Source organism: Pholis gunnellus, assembly GCF_910591455.1.
Source record: "Pholis gunnellus genome assembly, chromosome: 10".
In the NCBI taxonomy this organism is placed as follows: Eukaryota; Metazoa; Chordata; class Actinopteri; order Perciformes; family Pholidae; genus Pholis; species Pholis gunnellus.
In genome coordinates, this window is record NC_136537.1 from 21314664 (window position 1) to 21339503 (window position 24840).

At 39.6% G+C, this 24840-nt stretch overlaps 1 protein-coding gene across 2 annotated transcripts in view; it reads left to right on the plus strand.

The window, feature by feature from the left end:
- Positions 1-7664: 7664 nt before the first annotated feature.
- The window catches only part of gria2b (glutamate receptor, ionotropic, AMPA 2b), a gene marked incomplete at its 3' end in the record, with an annotated part of 45081 nt that continues 27905 nt past the window's right edge, over positions 7665-24840 (plus strand). Inside the window, exons 1-2 of one of the 2 annotated variants that reach the window (XM_079167391.1) lie at positions 7665-7705; positions 7839-7979. In XM_079167391.1, the coding sequence (XP_079023517.1) occupies positions 7892-7979 (88 nt within the window). In that variant the 5' untranslated portion in view covers positions 7665-7705; positions 7839-7891. The remainder of the gene's footprint in view (positions 7706-7838; positions 7980-24840) is intronic. The other variant, XM_079167392.1, reaches the window with a different exon arrangement.

A 24840-nucleotide genomic window follows, 5' to 3' on the forward strand; every position in this document is an offset into this window, starting at 1 on the left:
TTATTTTGTAAATGTCTTGTTTCGTAAAAACCCCCACTTCACTCTCACGAGTTCTTTGTTGATCTGACTACCTTCGAAAAAATTCCAAAGTGAATGTGTTTACATGCCACTTGTCCTGGTTTTCAGTCTTATCCTGTGTTTAATCGTATTCAGGATACGGCGTTTACATGGAACATGAAAACCTTTTCTATTCATACCCCCGTATACACGATCATTACAGAATCCAGGTATCTGATCGTCTGCCTGCAGGTATTCTCACCATCTCAGCCTCTATGTTCTGTACTAACAAATAATACTCAGAAACTTGGATATGGCCGAGGTATCCTGTTTTCTATCGGAATACTCCAGCCAGCGTATCCAGGTTTCTGAAACCAGAATATGATGTTTACATGACTAACGGATAACAGGGATACTCCAAAAAACACATGATACCCAGGATGCACATGAGTGCACAAATACCTTTTAATGAATCTTAACCATACAAGATAATTGCTGAAAATCAATCAATGTATTATTACATTTATATTTACATGGAAATAGACAACTATTGTGATTTGTGTATTAAACAATGATTCTAATTTAATATTTCTTAAACTAAAGTGTATATACAGCATCTTGTATTGAAATACTTCATTTATTGACAATGGTACTTGAGCGGTTAATACAGGACGGACTGTGAAGTCCACAAAGACTGATTGCGTAAGAACCGATCAGAAAATGCACAGATCTATGAAAGAGCATTTGTAAATAGTAAATTAATTTCACCTTCGCAAACTGGGAGTCTGCCCACAAGTTTAATATGTTTACACATTTCTTTAAGCTTCAATGCAAAGTGTAACTTTGTAATTAGATTGCATGTTAAAAAAAAGAAATTGCATGTATATGAAGATAGAATCTAAATATATATATATATTTATATATATATATAAAGTATTTGTTAAATTTTATTATTCTTATGATTTGCTCTTGAGAAGATAATCGGGTATGTGAAACACTTTGTTCCTGTTCAGATGGTTATGCGACACTGCCACCTTTCCAAAAAGTTTAATGTTTGATATCACCCACGTGTAGCGTGTGTAAATGGGTCACTACTGAGCTGTGACCGTGTGTTTGTGAAATTTACACGCAAAGACAAATAAATGACCAAAACACTTTTTACCATTTGATGTGATTAAAATGAGCACACTTGAATTCTCAAACACTGTGTGCTCCTTCTTTTGGTGACAGTAATTCATGTTATTTTATTGTATTTTTAATCCTGGATGGACTCAGGAAGAAACAAGTGTGTATGCATCTCCCTTTTGTTGTGCCGCCATGTATCACACAACAACACAGCTGTTTTTCCACCGAGGTTTGACCTATCTTAATCAACCATCACCAGCCATCTATTATTCATGCAAACCTGCCTGGAAAAATGACCCCTGACTATCATCAGCAAGATGTTTCATATGAAATCAGTCTCCAGCTTAATGAAGCGAGATAGATGCTGACCTTATGTCATGACAACAGAGTCATATTAATGAAGTTTGAGGACCACAATTGCTCGTGTAAAGGAAGGCCATTGCAGGGATCTTTTTTTTAAATTAGAAAACACGCTTTTTTCTCTCTCTCTCTCTCTTCATGGCTGCCATGGTTACAGACATGGAAAAGGGTTTTTGTCTGTCACTACAAATAATCCTGCCTGAGACTCAGTATGGGAGTCAGACTGTAACTACATGCACACTCAAGTGGAAGAAGCCTCTAAAATCACAGATGGATCTTCAATCACCAAGAGACGCATCTGTTTTCACAGACTAATGAAAAACTTTAGCTGTGGTTGGTTTTGAATCATCTGAGGACTAATTTAGGCTCTGAATGAATCTAAAATGAGAAGGATTCTGCATTGCAGTGCCCTCCAATGGTCAAATCTATATTTGTTTAATGTAATGAGATGAAATGCTCTCCTGGGAGATACAATCAGATGTAGAGCCAGGTTGTGCTTAGAGTGCGTTGATTTCCACTTCATGCTAAAATACAGGCGAAAGGTTTTCAGTTTGGTACACCCTAATATAAGAGATAAAATATAATATATAAGATATGTTCAGTGGTGAGACTACACTAAATTATTCATGTAAAAAACCTTTAGAAGAGCTGAAGTGAGGTTTTGCATGTTAGCAGTTGCTTTTCTTAAAACACGTTTAACATTTTACAATCCTGGTCATTCCTGGCAACAAACACAACTATTATTACAATATGCAAATAGGGCAGATGACAGATCACCGATGGTGCAAGGACACTATATTAAGGGGTTTAAAGATGAAATCCTCAACACCAGGACAGTAGATGTATCAAGTAGTCCTTGTGACTCATGTGCCTCTTTCTGTGTGTGTGTGTGTGTGTGTCTGTGCACACCCCCGCACCCCAGCACCCTGCTAGCATCACAGTGCAGTAACCTATATCACACAAGGTGCTTTCTAATCCGACACGATCTCGCACCAGGCTGCCACCCAGGCCACCAAGAAAACCGCCATGACAGTTAGGCAATGATTAGTGGAGGAACAGTGGGGGAGGAGAGGCCACAGGGCTTATTGGAAGCTCATTTACTGTGAACAAGGCTCTCTCACATCAGTGTTGTGCTTTTACAAAACTACCCTAGCCCCACAAATATTTAAACACAGAGTAAGCATTGTATATTTATTCAAAAGAAGTAGGTTTTGTACCAGCGATGTAATGATACCTTTGTTTTCTACCACAATATCATATCCTAGAATCAAGGGTGTATTTTATATACTTTAACTGACCACCATTACAATAGTCTAGTGACGTCTGTCACTTCTGTTGGTTTGATTCTTTGTTTACTTATTGTCACAGTGTAGAGGGAATAATGGTTTTCTATGAAACCTGAGACATAATAGGCTATTTTCCAAATGCCACAGTGGATTTCAGGTCAGCCACAATTTCCCATTCCCTCACAGGCAAGGTGGCTGTTTGGCAGAAAGTGTGGAGGATTCCATTTGCTAGTCAGAGGTCAACGTAGCGAGGAGCTCAGTTCCAGCCAGATTCGACCAATCGCTAAAAAAGCCATGACTGTGGGTCCCTACATTACAGTTAGTTCTGCCCAAACCAGAGAAAGGATAGGGTGAAGTCTGAAAAGCCTGATAGTAGAGGGGACAGAGGATGGCCAGACAATGTGTCACTCTCAAATTAGAATGTTGTGTCTTTAATTTGAATTACACTTTCAAATATTGAAAAACAATTTACTGTTTTAAAACTGATATTTTGAATGGGTGTTCATGACCATAGAGTCGTGAAACAACGACTGCTCAGCTGGAAACCATCAAGCAGCAAGAGGTTCAGGAGGATGCATCATTAGTAAAAGGCAAAGGGAAATTAAAAAAATGGATGCCAGAGATGAAATACACAATGCAGACAGCTGGAACCTATTAGTCTTGTTGATGAGCCAATGAATGCTGATTATCTGCACCACACCGCTTCACATTTGCACGTCTTCATATCTAGGAGCCCAGTTTGAGCTCAAAGTGATTAAGTCTGTCCTTTTTTGTGAGTAAATATTACATTTCACATATGACAATATGGAATAAAACACAATTTTTGGAATAAAAGTTATGCATTGTTCTTAAAACAACTTATTTACATGAACATGACTACTTCCCGTAATAACACCCTTTAAAAGTAGAACTTTGATATCATTTATATAAGGATTAAATGGGTCTGAGTTTTGAACCTCTCATCTGATCCGAGGGCTGAGGCAGTGTTTTAGAGGTCACATTATAAGAGTGCTCAGCGCAACATTGGTACGGATTGAATGGTATTGACGTAAGCTGATGCAGTCAAAGTGTCCAGTCTCAGCACTCGTTCTGACCTTGGAACCGATCCCTGCAGGTTTAACTCCCCAGAACTGTTCTAATGGCAGTAAATGCTTGGCTTAGCAACTTCGGTGGGTCCAAAGGCCCTGTTATGTATTCACATCGCCTCTTTACTTTACTCTGTCACTGTCACGTCAGCACTGTATAAGTCACAGAGGCACTGCCTGTTTCAAATCCCTGATCAATTTACACAACACCAAAACCATGTCATAACGAAGTAGAATGTTTGGTTTAAATGTTGTTTTGGAGTTATAACTGTCATAACTTTCAGTTGCAGTTAAGATGTGTAACAATTGCAGTGTGAATATGATTAAATACGTCGTTTGAGCAATCCACCACCACTCTCGACTCTCTTTGTGGACTTTATCGCACTTTATACTCTTTTCTATTCAACACAATTAACAGCCAATCCCTATACTGTGTCACTTGCTCAAGTGTTTTCCTTAGACATGCAGTTCAACTGGATGGGAAACTTTTATACATGAATGTGATTGCCAGCTCAGTGCATGCTAAGACATGCTCCGTTGTGGAACTTCCTGTATGACATAGCAAAATGTTCTTGACATTTTCTGACTGTAAGGTACGAGATACAACCTACAAATTCATACTTCAAGCTGTGTAATATCTTGGCCTTCTATTTTTTTGCATCCAAGTAGATTGAATATGCAACTAATTTTAATTATTGTTGATTTTAAAAAGTACAAATCTCTTGAGATTGTCTTTGTTCAACTCATTTTTGAAGGTGAGTCCAAACATAATTATAAAATATGAAAAAAAAACACATCGGAGAAAAGAAAGTAATTTAGAAAACAGGAGTCCTTTTAGGTTCCTAATGGACTTCCAGAGAATATTTGCACAAACACTTATCCATTGTTTCTGTGTACTGCAGCTAATGATGGCAAGGGATTCATTCAAATCATTAAACTCTGTTACCAAAAGGTCATGTGTCAGATCCCCACAGTAACAGCCAGCGTTTGTCCATCACAAGCTAAGAGTCTCATTGCAGAGACCTTGAGTGAGACACTAAAATGCTACCCATTGTGAGCCTCTCTAGATAAGAGCAACAAATAAATGCCAGAAATGTAAATGCTTTCCACGAGGCAGTCGCTGCACAGGATTTCTGGGAATACAGAAGACGGTGGTTAAACATTGCTCAAAAGGTCACTGACTTGGTTTGAACAGCTATAAAGTGCTGGATTCTCCAGGAGGTCCAAATGTTTTCATTAGCACGTGTAAAATGCCCATCTCACTCTTAAGGTTTATTTGTGTAAATTGCCTCCATGGTAAACATTCTCACACAGTCAGCTGGCTCTTGATTTGATTATGAGTTGCTCTCATTTCATTCCTAAAAACTCGTTAGAACGCTCCTCAGCGGTGCAACAGTTAAATTATCTCGCAGGCTGCAAATGTAGTGAATTGCGGAATGTGCTGTAAGATAATCAAACTGAAATTGCATATCAGTCTAGCAGCGGCAGAGTGAATCCATGCATGACAGCACCTCCAGACAAGGTCAAACAGATGAGCATATGTGAAACACAAGCAGCTGAGCATGCAATGTAGTCTGCCATAAACAGGAGATACAGTAAGAATGACACCAGAAGGCAAATGTTTGGATGTCCAGTTCAGTGCAACAGGTTTGGCACTTATGGGGGGATTTCTTGTTCCATTCAACTTGAGTCTTATTTTCATAGTTTTGCCCATCGTCTCTATTGCTAATATACATATTGTGCTTCCCAAGTTATTTGCTGACATCCCTAGACTGTATTTAGGGAAGTGGACTTAGTCACCATGATGTCTCCCATTGGCCTGTGGACATAGATTTTGTAGCCTCGAAATCTGCATTGTGGCAGTCACCATCTTGGTTTAACGCCGCTACCATCTTGGTTTTCTGCAACGAGAGGTAATACCAAATGGTGGAGCTAAGTTGTTCTAAATGTACCAATTAACTTTCACAAACTGTTAAAAGGTTAAAGTTGTGAGACAAAAACACAGACAACTCCCAGACTCCCTTTCCTTTTCAGTTGTTTCTCCAAATAAAATGGTTTAGATAATCTGACTAAACAGTTGACTTGTTTGCAACCTACATTACTTGTTTTTCTTCTGTTGTATCCAAAAGAGATGATGGCCAAAACCAAGAAAATAGGACCCAAGTTATCACAAACCTAAAATGTCCTTTAACATTCCCAGCCCTACATTTACTCATATAAATGAAGACAGTGTTATATGTGATGTGCTGTCCATGGTGCTGAAATATGATACACACTGTTGCTTCTAACTGCCACCACCCTGAGCTCCCACCTCATTAGTTTGCTCCCATACTACCGTCCAATGATTAATATACATCTGTCTGTGTGGGCTGAGATATGTATATCATAAAACAAGGGGACAGGAATGCCATTTATTTCCTGTTAGCTGTGAAGCATGCTCTCCTCCATTTAACCCTGTTCTAAATGTCAGTTACAACCAGCCACAGATTTACATTGCATTGATTTGTATGCAGATGGCGGAAATAAGTGCTAGATCAAAGTTAACATTCCTGGAGGGTATGAGTGATGGCCTCCAGCTGATGCGCTTGATGAGTTTTCTCAGTATGAAATGTTGGCCTTTAACGTGCCGTAGAGGAGACTCTTTTTTCAAGTGACCGAAAAACATTTGCCGGCCTCAAATCAAATTGTCTATTCAAGATGTATTTTTGCTGCTTTTCTGACATTTTGTCAATTATACAAAACAGTTCTTATTAAGGTTGAAAACATCTTGAGCTATATTCCATTGTGCATTCTGCAACCAGCAGGGAAGAAAGGATCAGATGGTTAAAATCTGTCGGCCAACGATATTCAGCACATTGAGCCATGCATGCATCTTCAGTGTAACTGTGGAGATGGTATACTTCTAAGGTCAGGAGTGTGATCCCAGAATGAAGTGATCAACCTTTATCAGACCGGCAGGTCTGTCCTCTCTCCCTATCTGCTTCATTGAGAGGAAGTGTACCTCGTGCCAACATAAGAAGATACTCTACTATGCTGCTGATGTGTAAACATTTAAAAATGATCATGAAACACATTTAAGTCTCTTTGTTTGTCTATTGACTTTTACATTAAATCCAATGGGTTAGTAAAGAAGGGAAGTTCAGTTAATTAAGTCATGCTTGGTGAGGAAGAGGTGCTGTATGTGTTGGGTTAGAAAGCCTTTTGACTTTCGAAAGACTTGTTGAACAACTGTGACTAACTGCACATATAGTGACTCTAGAAGGTTATGAATTTAACAATGCACCATGCATTAATGCCTAATGCCTCTAACTAAAGCTTTTCATATAAAACAGACCGGAGCTCTATTCCCCGTTGTAGCTGGAGGTGTAATGTTCACTCTTGACACAAAGTGGTTGCCGCTCGGCACTTTTCGTCTCTGTCCGCCTTCTCATTAACGTTCCTCACTTGTGGGTGTGATACTGAAAGGATCTCCGGCGCGCCAAGCGGAGACGCGCAGTGTCCCTGTGCGCTTAGAGGAGGTATCAGCTGCCGGCAGGAGCGGAGCGACGAGGAGGAGCGGAAGAACAGACAGCAGACTTACAGTCCAGGCGACCATTCCTTCACTGCTGGCGTCCTTTCACAGCTAGCCACCTGCAGAAAAAAACGGTCCCTTTCTGCACATTTGAATTGTTTTCTGAAAGTCTCCAATATATGTGGGATCTAACAGCTCCGGAGACAACGAGGAATATCAAACTCCCCTGGTGGATGTGGACACCTAAACTGTGGACATGGAAACGATAGTGAATTTATCCGTGTCAGTTCTGCTGGTTTTATGGGGATGCGCGCTTGGAGGCTCGCCCAGTGTTCAAATCGGTACGTATCCATTAGTTTGAACATAACAACCATTTGGACTGAAGCGACGATTTTGTGCGTAAAATGCTGAGAATTTGTTTAATTACCAGAGAACAATGTGAGAGTGTAGCTCATATTTGCATTTGGGTTTCAGGGGGACTCTTTCCAAGGGGCGCGGATCAAGAGTACAGCGCATTTCGGATAGGGATGGTTCAGTTTGGCACCTCGGAATTCAGATTGACGCCCCACATTGACAATCTGGAAGTGGCGAACAGTTTTGCTGTAACCAACTGCTGTAAGTGACAAAAATATCCCACTTTGTTGTTAATGAAACATCTTTCTTACAAGTGTGCATGTCAACCAATGTTAAATGATTAATTGTGCGTTTTATGAGATGAGTTTGGAAAAATGTATCGGCTATTATGATGGATCATTTGTGCTGTCAGCAAACACATTGAGACTGTGAGGTGTGTGTGTGTGTGTGGGGGGGGGGGGGGGGGGGGGGGGCATCGTGTAGGCAGGGGAAAGTTGGTTTCCACAGTAACAGTCAGTCACATCCATCCAATTCCCATTCCTTCAGATTCAGAGATCATACAAAGCTATGCTGCAGAAATATCGATCCTCCTGGTTCTTTTCATCCAATTGCCTTTTAAACCGAATGATTCTTACCAAAGTGAGTGGAGGAACGAGAGTTTAGTCGGACTGCACTTGATTCTAATTAACATCAACCTGTTTCTGGAACCAAACGTCATTTCGATTGACTACCAATCTCGTGATCCGACTTTTATTTCTCCCTTATTCCCTGAAAAAAGAAAACCAGCGCTTGAAACAAAGCAGATTCAATCTATATCGCCATATTGATAGTTTTTTTCTTCTCTCTCATGTTTCTTGAAGCAAAAAGCGCGATGTGACATGTTGAGATGGACATTTCTTGCAGCGTGTAGCGATGTCACGTCTTTTCTCGGCTCAGAAGAAGCGGTGTTCATCCATTACTGGCTCCTATAGCACAGCATACGTACACAGATTTACATTGAGCGACGCTGTATCGTACATCGAGGATTAATAGGATGGGTTGAATTAACAGCCGAGGCCCTTCAAGCGTCAGTTCCTTGGGGAAAATGCAGAGAATAATTGACCAAATCACGACTCAAAAGACAGCTTCTCACATCCAACTCCTTATTCCTGTCGACGAGACAGCGGGGAGTTTTTTGTTGTTGTCAGAATCAGTTGAAATCGTGACTCCCTTGCATCAAAAGAACCATGCTGAGTATTTTCTTTGAAATAGCGGCAACAAAAGGCAGCAAATAGGTTCGAAGGTCGCTATTTTTTTAATAGGCATACAGCTCGTACATTTCATTAGGCGGTTGCCAAGCGACTACTCCTCTCAACAGTCCCCCAAACATAAATCACACGCTTCTGATTGGTGCGCGCATCGGTCCAATCGATTTCATTACCATATAAAAGCTTCCTGCTTGGAGAGCCTCGTTGTATCCGACAGATCACAGCGCGAGCCATGTCGATGTCCAACATCTGAAAAAGGAGCCTTGAGGATTTGTTGGGGGGCTCCGGAAATATTGTTTACTTATTTACTCTTGACAGCAAGCTACATTAATCTATAGACAATTATTGCAACTAACTGTTTTACAATTTTTTTGATTTGTTTTAAATTTATCTCACATATTCAAAAGTGCATATGAAACCCAGTTTGTTTCCTTCCACACCTAATGTGTGTGGTGTTACATAAACTCTGTTAAACTACATTAGTAAGCTTGCTTAACAGCTAACTTGGTTGTCTTTATCAATTATGATCAAAGTCATAGCATTTAATTTAGGCTAGTTGAGGTTTTCAGTCCGTCTGCTGGCATATAATTAATAACTTCAGTCTGATTTCTTATCATGTTTTTATTATATGCTCGAGAAAGGTCAGGGAGTGAACCTAATGCAACATTTCTTAAAGTAAACACAAACTACATTATGAATCAGTTCTAGAAAAAAAAAATCAACACCAGTAAAGTGTTTTTTATTGTCCCATTCTTAATTTATGACACACGTGAAGACTGCTGGCTTCCACATATGCCACAAGAACACAGCTCCAGTTCAGTTATCGTTGGGCTAACATTTAAACGGAAAATTATTAAAACCTGCACACAGTAACATGATGACCCTAATGGGCAATTAGAGGCTGTAGAAAATGGACAAATGAATGGCTGGATGCAGATTTGATTAGTGATGCCGAGCTGAGTGAATGGCTGTCACATTAAATATTAAAAAGGCTGCTAATAGTCTGAGTTTTGTTTTGTCTCTCAACACAGCACCCAGGCTAAATATGTGGCACATACTTGTTTTTTCCCAAAATGTGCATGCATGAACCCTATATAACTCCTCTATTTGACTACTTGAGTGGGAGCGGAGGGGGGTGGGGGTGGGGTTAAGCCAGTAGATGGCAGTCTGCCTCACAGTCAACCTCCATGTGTAATTATAGTGTATTAATGCCACCACTTTGCCTTTTGTTAAAATGTACTTTATGAGACTGCACGCAGTGGGGAATAAAGGGAGGAATATTGCATGTGACGTGGCATATTGAAAGCTAAAAAAATCATAGGTTTTTCAAAGCTTGTTGTTGAGCTCCTCACACACTCCATTACCAAAGAGCTGCTGCATACTGTGGCTGTGTGTCAGGTGTGAGCTTTCATTTTGGATCAAACAGAAGCACTTTTCTCTTTAATGAAGAGGAAGACATGACTGAAAATGTGGAGCTACATCACATGTTAATGAAGTCGATCACAATAACTGAAGCTCAATATGTTAATCCTGATCAAACTGTATGTCGCACAATGTTTTGGAAACGTCTAAGGAGAAAATGTTGCCGCAGACCTCTTTTTTAATATTATATTCTTTTAATCAGATATTTCCTGACTTGTGTCAGAATTTAATTAATTGTTTGCTTTATCGTTCTTATAAAATGTATTCGTCTTTTATTTTCTTGACAGAGCAATATAATACAATGAAGACATTATCTGAAATTATTAAATACGATTTCGACAAAAGGGATCTGCAACCCACAGACATATCACACTCTGGTTGTACTTGGCCTGCTCAGCAGCATACTTCATCAATGCAGTGTGTCAGAGACAGTGGGAGGAAGGATGATACATTCCTCCATCAATAACAGTTCATCTGGACAGGCGTGCATCTGCTGCCAAGTCCAGGGGAATCATTGGGACTGAGTGTGTGCATGTAAAGTGTGTGTGTGTGTGTGTGTGCAGTGGTGTGCTGTCTCCACCCAGAGCAATACATTGAACATATTCTTCTTTGCACTTCCTAGAATAGATCACCTCTGAGACTTCATGTGGTTAAATGACTAATGCACCCTAAAACACGACACTGCTGTTGGAAATAACATATATATATATATATATACATATATATATGTGTATAGATATATGTGTATATATATATATATATATATGTGTGTGTGTGGTGGATTCTGGGGCCATGATGCTGTTTGGTTTTGTGTTTTTCAACTAATTATAAATGCTTTATAGGTCAGCAATAATCTCTTAAGCACAACGTTTTGGTTGCCCGGTTTTGATCTATAATTCATCAATGAATTATTTTCCTACCATTAACAAATGCATTAGATTCACACTGCCTCTTATAAAGAACTCCATGTTCGAAAGTGGTACTTTCTTATTTTTCCGTGGACAAAACAGACATAATGGATCATAATGGAATATTCCCTGCACAGTTGCACTGAAGACTATAGGGGAACTGCACCAATTTACACATGGGGGGGGGGGGGGGGGGGGGGGGGGGGGGGGTCAATGTACTCGTCATGAAGAATCCAATTCAGCCTGTGATAAGTGGTATGGTGTCTCGTGTGGCTCTGGAGGGAAGAATGAGAAAATAACCCTGGATGATGTCATCGGGGTTATCTCAGCTTGGCTTATGGGAAATGAAGAAATTAGTGTTTTAAGAGCTTGACACATACTACATGTCAGGATATATCTGTTGTGACTTTGACTATTCTTTTCAAGTCCCCCAGCTATATAGAGGAGCAATGCTCAATAGGAGAACAGCTCTAATGAGATTAAATATTTCAGTTGTGTTAAACCATCAACAGAAAACAGTAGACACTACCCCTCCACGAGATGAAGGGGTAGTGATTCATTTATAAGGGCTGAATAAAGGGCAAAACATTTTGCAACACAAAGTGATGCTTGTTTTGTCAGTCTTCTCTCTAATCTTTGCATTGTTTCAGTGAAATACTGTCCTCGCATTATTATTCAAATTATTCCGATGAAACAAAAAGGAAACTCACTCTTCAATTGAACTCTGAACTCATAGTTATGCACCCTCTGATGACGGTTCATAGACATTGCTTTGTATAAAGCGGTCATGTGCATGAATGGTTGGGAAACTCTGAAGCCTAAATTCTGCATGAACTTCCAATAATCAGTCTCTACAGTAGAGAGCAACACAGCATATTGCACTTTTGTCATCGGCAGTGCAAAGTACTATATGAGACCTTTTCTGACACATTTTGTGACTAAGGCTCAGCAGTGTCCTCACACATTTTTTTCTAATTGGACAAACCACCTACACAACTGCAGCACATGATCATTGTAAGGCTTTCTGGGTATCATCGCAAATTGTTAGATTTTCTACACCAAAATGGACATCACTACTTAATGATAATTAGCAGTGTATGCTTAGGAATGACCTTTTCCTTTAATGCAGTGAAAAGCATTTAAATCACTCTGTCCACCTGACTATGTGCACATGTGTTTGCCTGCCAAATCAAACTTCCTATTATGCTATAGCATGCTCCCATGCTTTTATTTCTCACTCCCACCACTTTCAAAGCAAACCGCTCTTCCTCCTCGGAGAGCAGCAGAGCAGTTTGAGGTCACTGACGGCCGGCCAGCGATTCAACACTTCAAAGTTTGAGTTTGTCATGGTTGAATTGCATCATACTGTAATTTCATGCATCTGCATGCACATAGCATCTCAGGGACGCATGCATTCAGGAACCTCGCTGTATGATCAAAAGCTTAAAGCAACCGTATATGTGCAGCGGAGCATTGGTTATAGCCAATTTATTGTTCACACTTAATTAAGTGCATTCTCCTCCATTTCAGAGGAAGCCGTGAAATATTAAATAGGCCTGGGAGCTGGCTGGTCAGAAAAACGAGGCTAAAGAACCCTCTGTGGATCTTTGCTTGCCCTGAATACAGCCCTCAACCAAGCCCGTATCACTCTGTCCTCATAAAACACAAGACTGAGATCACTTACAGCGAGATTCAAAGGCTCCCAGCTGGAAGTCCCTTCCTGTCTCGTATCTAATGACTTACTTTGCTCTGTGCCTTTGAGGAAGGTGGCTCAACAGCAGCTTTTGCCCTAGGCTAGGCAGGAAACAAACATTTTTGTCCTCCAGCGAAAGTGGCTAGTGCGTCGCACAATTCACTAGACACACGGAAGACATGTTTTTAAAGTGATGGCAGCTGAGTCAACTTCATTGAATGATGAAGACCATGAAATGTAGATCAAAGCTCTGGAGGGGGGGGGGGGGGGGGGGGGGGGGATTCATTTGTATGCTCAATTTAATAAATTTTTCTCCATTTGGTTGTTGCTAGTTTTTTAATATTTGGAATTTACATATATGCAAATTAGTTTCCAGTTACTATTCATCCACTGTTTAGTCACAATGAATCACAGCCAATTGATTATAAACACCAGTTCAGTTCATGATACACAATTTATGCAATATGTAGTCACCTAATAGGCTTTCATTGCCAGATGGAGGGTCCCATCCTTTGGCTGAGCAAAAAAAAGTGACTTCAGTTACTAGGACTTGGGTTTCATTCATTCACTCACAATGTTAGAGTAAACCAACTCCTCTCCCGTCTACCAGCACTACGTGTCTCTGCACCAGTGCGACGTTACTTGTTTATTTGCTTTGGATGGCAAAAAGAGATCCAGAGATTGTCCCCTCAGAACAGAGATCCTTATCCTAAAAAGATGTAACCGAGGCTTTATCCTTGGCCGACTATCTAGATGTTCCCTCCCATATCTTTCATTATAAAAAAAAAAAAAAAAATCTTGTTCATTGTTCTGCAGCCTTTTATCAAGCTCTAACAGCTTGTACAGCGACAACAGCATCGACAGCAACAACCATTTACTCTGACTCTTTCAGTATGTGAATAAGTGAGGTTTCAGAGTAGGGCTGTCGACGGGGCAGAAGCTTAATCTATCATAAGAGTCAGGCACCGTGTCCTGGAGAGGCAGGATGGCTAGAATGACTATAGATCAGCTGTCATCTCGAACTCATCACTGATATGATGAAGAGCATCATTTCACAACTGCATCCACAAGCCTGCGGTTGAATGGAGATTCAGTAGCATCTTAGAGAGGCATGAAAACATAAGCAGCTGGTCGTGTTTTTAGAACATTCAAGTCATTTAGGCATCAACTTAGAAAATATAAATTAATTAATAGCAAGCCGAGGTTATATGACAGATGAAAATACTCTGAAATACAACACATTCAAGCACATTTCCTTAAAAACCTGAAATAAAACAGATTTATAGTCAAAAGATTCTCATGGACCATTTACTGGACCATTTCCAGAGCTTTTTGCCACATCTCATGGCCATTGTCAACACATTTTTATAGATTTGATTTACTGTTTGTCTTCGAACATTAAAATAAAACAGTAAAAAGCTCAAATTGGATTACATTAACTTGGGCTTGTTTTTCACAAGTGTTTAGCAATTTCACAAAGCGTTTCTAAAGAGCTATGGATATGAATCTGAGTGTCTTATGGCTCACTTAAATAAGACAGATACTTTAATTCACCGACTGACCTTTTCTGCTGAAGTGCTCATTAGCATGCATAGAAGGGAATCTGTCCTTCCCATCATTGTGATTAAGATTTGATCCGGTTGCCTTGTCTGGTCTGGTTCTTGTGAAACTTATTAAGATTTGAGTGTGTGTGTGTGTAGATAGAGAGAGAGAGAAAGCTAAAGAAATTGGAAATACTAAATGAAAATGACAGGACAGAATGACTTTAAAGTATGATAAGTGGAGCAAGAGTGCAGTGAGCAGACAGACATGTCCCAGTGCTCCGTGTGGTTCTAATGTTATGTCTCGCTGAGCAAAATGAAAATGTATTGTAAAGGAGCGACTGTCTTCAGCTGTGTCCTTTAAAAAAAGAGCAGGATGACTTCAGGCTAAAGGTGGATACGATCATGAATAATAAAACTTAATTCACAAAAAGCAAATGCATGCTGACAGAGCTTTGTTCAGCATTATACATAATGATTCCACATTTTCTAATTGTAAGCATGATGCATCTTCATTCTGTGTAATGTTGACTCACTTCAGCTGTTTTCTCACCAGCTTAACCTTTCTTTAAAGAGTGTGTCTCTGAAAAACCTAGTGTCATGCCTCCCAACAACCCAATGAATCAACATGGAGGGCTGAAGAGTACTTTTCCTCGAAGGTGTGCTCTTTTTTTCAGCCCGGTCTCTTAACTTTCTCCACTTAATTTAGAGCCTAGATCCACTTGAAACATTGCTTTATGTTGTCGACGTGGCTGCTAAGCACTGTCTATTTTGCAGACAGTGCTTTTGTGCTCTTTTAAGAACTTGTCCCCTGATGATTTTACTTAAACAAAAGGTCTCATCTGGACTCCAGCCAATGTATCTCAGCAGCTGTTGGCCTGTCAGTTGCATTTCATTCAATCGCAAATAATTTTTCTCATGCATCAGAAGGTGCAAGCTGTGAAACTGATGTACTGTTTATGTTCCCTGCGCTTCCAGAACATATGAAAGAAAAAAAAACTTTAACTGATTTCTTCAAATTGACATTATATGATGTTGTATTCTAGGTGTGATAACATTTTGTAATCTGTGTCTGTACTGGACTCATATTCTCTTTGTCTGCCTTGTCAACTTATATAGCTACTCATTTGTTACATACAGGACTGTCTCAGAAAATTAGAATATTGTGATAATCCCCATACGTGTGATTTAGTTTACTGAACCAAGCTGAGTGTTTTTCAAGGCTCAGGAAACCCCTTGGTGTTTCGAGTTAATTAGACGATTCAAGTGATTAGTTGAATACCCTACTAGTATACTTTTTCATGATATTCTAATATTTAGAGATAGGATATTTGAGTTTTCTTAAGCTGTAAGCCATAATCAGAAATATTAAAAGAATAAAAGGCTTGCAATATTTCAGTTGATTTGTAATGAATCCAGAATGCATGACATTTTTGTTTTTTTAATTGCATTACACAAAATAAAGAACTTTATCACAATATTCTAATTTTCTGAGACAGTCCTGTATACCCCAGAGTGACTTCTGCATCTTTCAGAAGACGGACCTGTTTGAATTCAGCTGTTTGGTATGCATCTAGGTGGGACAAGTAATGACAATCCAAAAGCAATGAATTCTGCTCTATTGAGGTAAAACTGATGTCTGAGTCTTTTACAATATGGGAATATAAAATTGTCTTTGTTTTTTATTTTTAGGGACCTAAAAGAAATTAGGTAAATAAAGTAAAAAAAGCGTCCAATGCAGAGAACTGTTTATTATAAACACAAAGTTGTGTGTGTAGGTGTGTGTGTGTGTGTGTGTGTGTGAGTGTGTTGACTCACAGGGAGCATTGATTTGATTTCCAGCCACGTATCCACCTGTTTTGCTCCTCTAAGGTCTGGCTTTGAGAAGATGTTTGTGCCCATTAAAGGAACCATGGATGTTTCACCATGTGAAGGCCTGTAAGGCCACAGTCTGTGGGCAGTTTCTTTGATCAGGGATGGGTTCAATGGACTGTTCGGTGTGTTCATGTATTGGAAACAGAACAGTTTTCTGTTCTTTTAGGGTGGCAGGAGATGTTACATTGTGTCTGTATGTCAGGATGGTTTGTGCGGAGGTCTTTTTATGTTCTAGTGTGTTTTTTGTGTAGTTTTGGTCTATTACCCTGCTGCTCTCAGAGATACAAATGAAAGAGAACAGTCTGTTCCCAACTCGCAAGGTTATTATTAAATAATTTAAAATCAGACAAAGCAAAAATGATAGCAGGTGGCAGAAAGGATTCGCAAAAAAGTTTCCAGAGAAAAACAACAGCTGCAGGTTAAACTGCTAAATGATGCCCTAAAATAACACATCTCTGTTTACTGTTTCAAATCTGTTTCGGTTCTGTAAACAGCATGTTTATCTCGTATAGTTGGCTTGATCTTGGCAAAACCTTCCTGTGCATTAGAATAACTAAATCGGAATGACATTATTTCCCGTTTGATAGACAGATGATTTCACTTCATTATGCCAATTAAATCAATTCATTTGCACATAAAAAATGTTACTATTTTATTATTGATTAATGAGGAAAGCAGCCTGACACAAAGAGCCACAGATGTTGAACTGTTAGCTTTTTAGCTAATGTGTCCTTCTTATCTACAACATACCTGATTGGTCATTTTAAAAGTTAAATGGCATTGTCTTTATTTTTACGCAACAAAATACTGTCTGTCCTTGGCTGGTAAGCTACAGTTACCAGTGAAATGTGTTTACATGTTGACGCTGTAATAGGGTATTTAGTAGGTATTTAGTAGTTTGTGACAACTAAATCAATCACAAACAATATAATGCTTTGTGTTAAAAAAAAGGCCCGAAAAGCTAAATATTACAAAAGAGTATATATTGAAAACCATCATTTCTAACTGAATGTAGTGTACTCACCACTGTCACCCTCAAACCCTCAGATGAGGTTAAATTCCCAAAAGTAAAATCAATTCTAAAAGCAATAAACCCCAAGGACAGACAAGAATGTACTAGGTACTGGGACAAAACCTTTAAATGGACAATGACATGGAGAGTTAAAAGATAACAAAACAAATACAAGTGAAATATGACAGTGACAGATTGGAATACGGCCAGCGGCGGGCCCACAAAAGCGAGGTCAGCACCAGCGTCCACTCGCAGGTGAGCTCATTGTGGGCAGCAGGTGTCTGAAAGAGAGGGCAAACAAACAGACACGTACAGACACACTCTCAGAGCAGATATATTCAGCCGCGCACACACTCAGGCAGCAGACAGGCAGAGAGTGTTCTACTGCAGCAGGCAAGAGGCAACTCCAGACTGACTCCCAACTGTCGTCTCCTATTTCAACACAGCGAAACTAGAATAAGAGTAAGGTCGCTCATGGCTCTGAGTTTGGAACATAATGGGTTTGGACCTACAGTATGATGTAGCAGTCCAATCCAGCTTAAACATTTAGAGATTACGCATGCTGAACAGCCCTCACAGCACTTAGCAGCTCCACATCCCACCTGCTGTGATGAAACAGCAGGAGAAACACTGGTAAAAGAGGGCAGCTGCATACATTATGACATTTTCTGATTTTACCATTTTCTGGCTGGAGAGAAAACAAAGCAATAGCATTACATCCAATCAAATGTATTCAGATGATGACCTTTTATTGTCTCTGCCTTCGGGCTTTCATGTGAAAAAAAAACAACAGGGATTTTCAGATTTGTATAATATTGCTGCTGCTTGTATCCTGGTTCAATGAATGGTGCCTTTACAGATGCAGTTCATGATCATTGTCAGAAAAAGCAAGACAGCTAAATCTTGGAAAATTTCTCAAAGGAAGGTAAAAAACATGAAAAAAAGGAACTAATAGCAGCCAGTACACAGTTCATTGTTTAGTTAGGTTTGATTAAGTAATTGCACTATATTTTACCACTAATAGTTGTCTTTTTGGTACATTCGACGATAGATAATCCTGTTTACCACGAAAATGTTGAACACAATAATTAAAATATTGAAATATCAATACAGGCCCATCCCTAGTCTGAATCAGGTGCCAGGTGGCACTCGTACTGAAAACCACAGATGTCAACCTCATTGTAGTGCGAGAGGAAAAATCAGGAGTCATTAAGGTCTATCATCTGGGAACTATGAATGTCTGTACATGCTTTTATGTCTATGAAACATTTGACCCGTAGCTGTAAAAGTCCCGTAGCTGTAAAAGTCATAGCATCACCAAAGTAAGTCCTCTGGGGACCATGAACATTTCATGATAATCTATCCAACAGTTGTAGATACATTCTGGACCAAAGTGTTGGACCATCTGACAGAGAGTGCTGTCCCCAGGTTTATAACTAAGCAGATAATAATACAGTCCTTCTGAGTAGGTTTTACACTCTGATCCATGCTCCAGTCCAATATTATGTCAATGAAGAATTAGAAGATATTTATTTCAAAGATCTAAACAACGAAACAAGAGGATTATTACAATGCCAATTCATTGCCAATTCAGTATGCAGACTTTATTACAGATACTTTGTTCAGTTTATCATCAACTCACCCACATTAAGCTGCTTAATCAAGGAAAGTTTGATTGAAAAGAGTAAGGGAAATACCTATTTCTGTCTATAATCCACCAAATTACTATCCGAATCACATTTAATACCTTAATACACCGCTACACTGTACATGCTATCACATTTTCAGCCATGCAAAAAGATTACTGCTGAGGAAGTATTACTATGTCATGGTGCATTGTTCTCCTAACAAAATGAGTTATGTTTTGTCTAGTGCCTGCACAACAAAGCAGCCTTCTGTACAACAGAGTTGTCTGATTTGTATGAAAATCCCTCACAGTGAGGAAGACATCAAATCCAATGAAAGGGCCACAGCTGCAACCCCAAGCTTACTTTTTAATGCTCACTCTATGGTTGAAAACCGAAGCCTCCGGAAGGTCACAACTCTGTTTTTTTTCCTTTGAAGTAGTTGAGTATAACTCCATCTTTTTCTACGGAACACTTATTCAAAGCTTTGACAAAGATACAATGCCAAAAGTGTTTTAAGTACACATTCACAGAGGCCCTATCAGTAGCCCCGACATATGACACTCTAAATACCCCTCTAGTGTCAAATTTGATAGCCGTCAGGGACGTCGTGTCAGTTTCCACTTACATGCATAGTGTCGTTTCAATAATAAACGCCCCTCATCAAAGGAAGTTAAGTTTAGGCAACAAAACCATTTAGTTAGGATTAGGAAAGATCGTGGTTATAGTTAACTCGACCGACTAGCAACTCACATGACTACTGGTTGACTAAGGACTCACGTGATTAGCGAGTGGCGAACAAATCAGTTGCTCTGACAGTCTATGGAAAATGAATTCATGATTCAGGAGTTGCTGTCGTCTACAGTCGGTTTCCATTTCATCATCTCCTTTTATTCATTTAGAAATGTTTCATTATGTCATATTCTCTGTTAGCATACATTATGGTATAGTGTAGCATACATTTCCAAATACTACATTGTATTTTATTGTATATTTATTCAGTCTTTTTTTCCCTGCCTCAATTAGATAAGTTTGAGCTGGCCTCATCCCTGGCCAGTATTAATACATTAAACAAATGCTTTTATTTGAAATTGATAGCAAGGCTGTATCTTAATCAACTATGTATGGAAATAAGAGAATACTTGATTTTGACAACCACACAGCCTCATGTGTTAAAGTAGAAGTAATGTGTAAGACCGTCTCAACCATGTCACAGTGAATGTATTCATTGACGTATTGAAATAAATAGATGCTGGATGGTTGTGTGAAGGTCAGGGACAGAGGGAGGAGCTAAGGGCCATGAAAGAGGGGAAGAGTCAAGGATCCAATGGAGATGGAGATCTGATGAGAGGCCTGGGGTCATTTTGAGCGACCTAGGGAGGAACACCCTACAGAAGGGAAATGAGAGACAAACAAGAGGGAGAGGGTACCGTTCACATACTTTTTACAATGTTTCTGAAAATATTTAGATTCAGCTTAAGTAATTTGACCAGGAGCCATCTAACACAGGATCATGTGCGTTGCCTCTTTGCTTTGCTCCATCTTGTTGATTCTGTCCTTATTCATCTTCAGCAAACACTCAGTGTCTGGTTTCTATGGCAGCTGCTTCCTCAGATGCCGGATGAAGCCGTGTTTTTTTTCATAGATGTAACTAATTTTGCTCGGACAGGTTCCAAGATCATTAGAACATAGAACAGCAGATCTCAACCCTGCTTTGGCATTTCCGCTAAAGGTCAGTGGACGTACAATATGTTTTATTACAGGAGGCAGATGGAATGCGAACAAAGTAGCTGTGTGTGATGAATGGGCCGACTTCACAGAATCAATAAGGCTGCAGAATTCTGTATTGTGCTTAGTGGGATGGATTGGAGTGTATTGTGCACAGTGGGATGGATGTTGCACGGCAACACAACGCAGTGCTTCTCTTTCTTAAGGTCTAAGACTTCTCCGTGTTTCTGATAGGTAATACTAAAAGATATATTGTCAAAGCACCTCGTAGTTATAGTGTGATAGCTACAAATAAGCCTTTGCAGGCTGCTGCTTGTTGGATTTTGTTTAATTTAAACCTTTTTGCAAGATTAGGTGTAACTTAATCAGACGTTCGAGAATCCCCGTTGGACCAATAATGTAATGTAATAGTGTTTCTTTGAAATGTGCGGTGTTTAAAAGATCCAATCCAGATCAGTGTTTAAAACAGGTCTTGCACGACTGAACAGGGAATTGCTACACAATTGTTTCGGCTAGCAGATCAATCTGAGGGCAACACACACACACACACTCACACACCTTTAGTGACTGGATCCCGCTGTGTTTAACGGTAAAGGGGTTATCCTGGCTTCATTGGAGGAGATCAGGAAAGTTAGCTGTGATTTTTTTACACTCATATCGAAATGATACTGCTGTTACCTTGAAAGACTCTTCCATACGTTCATGGAGCTCGCAAGAAACAGATTAAGTGTAGGTTTCAATTGCTCAGAGGACACTGTTATCAAGCTCCAAAAGGATCACACCAATGCAACTTGATGGCATCTTTTTGAGTCTGTTGCAGAGGATGTTGTAAAAGATGTATCCAAGCTGAGATAACCCTGGTGGCATCACTTGGATTAGTTTTTTCAGACTCGAAAAAAAGCTCCTCCAGAGCCACAGAATTCTATTCATTGGCTGAGTAGTCATGAATAAACTGACTTTTATGTCTAACATCAGCGGAGCTGTTTAGATGTTGTTAATGATATTGATTTAAAATTCACAGGAGAAATGCTGGCAAGAATGGTACATTGTTAGTTAGTGGTAAGTGACGCAGCTACTCAACTTTGCCAATAACTGGCATATATGAGCTGTTCTGTCAGCTTCCAAGGCTCTGCACACAGTCGCTACTTACCCCATCCCTACTGGTGAAGCATTCAAAAGTGCCTAGATAACAACAAAAGGCAGAGCTGAAAGGACGATTGGGACATTGGGGAAGCTGTTCAACGATAGCATATTGGGCCTATAGTATGGAAAACATTCATCAGACCCCGTTCTTGTGAAACCCCTACATCCTCTATCCACAGCCTCAGTCAGAAAGCCTCCAGGAAACAGGTCAGTGAACAAAGCGAGAGAGGGAGAAAGAGAGACAGAGAGGAATAGGATGGGAGGAGGGGCAGTCAGAAGTTGATAAGAACTGAGCTGTAATGTTCTTCTCGAGACCAGCTGCCGGAAGAGCTGCTCGAAGGCAGACAAAAACACCTCCCAGTGCGCCTCGCTGGCCCACAGTGACACCTCCCAGAAGTCTTCCTATCGGCCACTCAAGAGCGTCACTGAGATCTGTCACCCGAGGCAGCAGCCAGCAGTGCTGCAGTGCATATATGCCTCTCTTACCAAAGAAAGATTTCACAATGACAAGATTTTCAGAAGTTGAGCTGTGGAGCAGGAATCTAACCCATTTGGCTCATTTCTTCAGTTGCTTTCAGAAAAGTTGACATTTAAAGCCTCAAAACTACATGAAATGACGTGCAGAGATGAATATATTCTGCAGTGTGGCGGGGGAACATGGCTGAAATATGTTACCCTGGCAACAGTCTACAGAGGGAATGAAACCAGATCATGTTTTTATGGGCTGCAAACAAAGCTCTGTGAAGTTATACAACACTGCCTATACTTATCAAATTCGATCGGTTATTGATACATATTTTATTTCCCACAAGAGTTGCAGGTCCTAATATGGTGAAACAAATACAGTCTTTAATTAATCAAGTCAATCCAAGGTCGTTTAACCTAAAGACGTCTTTGGGAACGGTGTGAAGCAGATTTCAGCTGAGAGCTGAACAGTATTACTGAAGACGAGAATAGAAGATATGAGTCAAAGTTGTTCTTGTGACAGGATCTCAAGTCAGAAACATCTCTGTCTGAGGTGTAGTGATAAGGAAGGAAACACTCTGAAATTACAAAAGGAAGACAGCAATGATTTTTGTTTTGAAAGCATCCTTAAGTTGCTTCAGTGCAAGACAGACAGCAGGACTCTGAAAGGCCTCAAAAAGTGGTAACAAATCATTAAGTGGAGCCAAGACATGCTGTTCTTTTTAAATGCATGAAATGTGTCTGCTGTATAGGATGAATTAGAAAAACAAAAAAAGTCTGGCAATCCTGGTGATTATATTTACAATAATATTTTTTGATAAGTAAAGTAGTTATCATGCACATGTAAAATATTGGGCTTTAGAGGTGCTGGTAGGCAGATGTTGTTGACTTTGAGCAGAGCCATGCTAGTCGATTCCCCTAATCTAACTCTAGGTAACACAGTGAAATCGTGTATTTCCCAAAATGTCCAACCTTCTATTCTATCACAAGGTTTGAGCTGGCTGAACATAACGGTAATAACATTAATCATGATTTACTAGGAGCAGATATTGCAAGATTAACAAATGAGATAAATTGACAGTGAAAATTTGGCAGATCGGTTCAAAATAGAAATGTAGTGAGCCGGATAAATACTATAAAACTATTCGCTGATGACAATGTCCTGTACATGACTAGGATTTGTATGGGACATGGATGCCCCTAGAATATTTTGGTGTACACTCATTGACGATGACAAAAAATGACAATCGACCGAATTTTAAAATAACCAATATATTTTCACTTAATATCAAAGTCTGAAACAACATGACAATATACCGCTGCAAAAAGTCTGAAGAAGAAGTCTGGAGATGTGGTCGGGTATAGGAAGCATATGACTTGGACACTGGGGATTATGATTCCCATCCTGTTTCTCACCAAAAGTCACCGTTTTGTTTTATTGAATTATGATCGTGATATTTTTCCTAAGCAGTTTAGTTGCCTAAACCATACCTTAAACATCGGGTAGCAGCCAGGTTAGCGAGTTGTTTTGGTCATAATTCATCATTTTGAAGGACCGACAAACCAACTAGTTTGTACAGTTTTTTTGGTGGCATACAAGGTCAAAATCTAGCCGCGCAGCAACTATATCAGTGACAAATGTGCTTAGGTTTCTCTGACAGAAGGAGTGGTGGCTCTAAGCTTTCTCTTCAACTGGTGACAGATCAGTTTTACATAAAAGTCCCATAGCCCAGAGGCCTTTTCTCTGGTGAGAACAGGAGTGTTGGAGAGGGTGCGATATCTAACAGTCAGTTCTGTTCGCTGTGACTGGACTGCTGATGATCATCACCACAGTGACGTGGTCTGTGTGTGTGTGTGTGTGTGTGTGTGTGTGTGTGTCTGTGTGAGTGTTAAACTGATTCATAATTTTGCTGATGCAGTGGGCCTCTGGGGGTCTTCCATTAAACATCACAGTGTTGTCCACTGCTAATTAAATGAATCTCTGATCATTGGAGCAGAATAAAAAACTACTGTAAAGCATGCAATTAAACTTTATTGCTCCTTCTATTTCCTTTTTTTACAGTTATTTTTCTAACTAATTATTAATTAAAAAGATAATGTATGCAAATGTTCCCCATAACATTGAGTTATAGGTCTAAATGTTGTTTTAGATATTGTACAGTATGACAAAAAGCCGATGTCTTAAAGCCTAAGTATGGTAAGATACCAGTCATATTTAAACATGCAGAAAATATTAATAAAATAATGGCTTTATACTCATTGACCTTACTATCAAACCTTGATGTACTCATATGTCTGTTTTGGGGTCTCATTTGAGATGATCAAACTAAATTAATTTGCAAAGAAGTGAACACAGAATTATAAAAGCTTGCTAAAAGACTAAATAAATTACCAGTTAATGCAAATGTAGTCTCTGATCAGTGACCGAGCACTAATGTAAACAGTGGTGGAGCGCTGGAGATG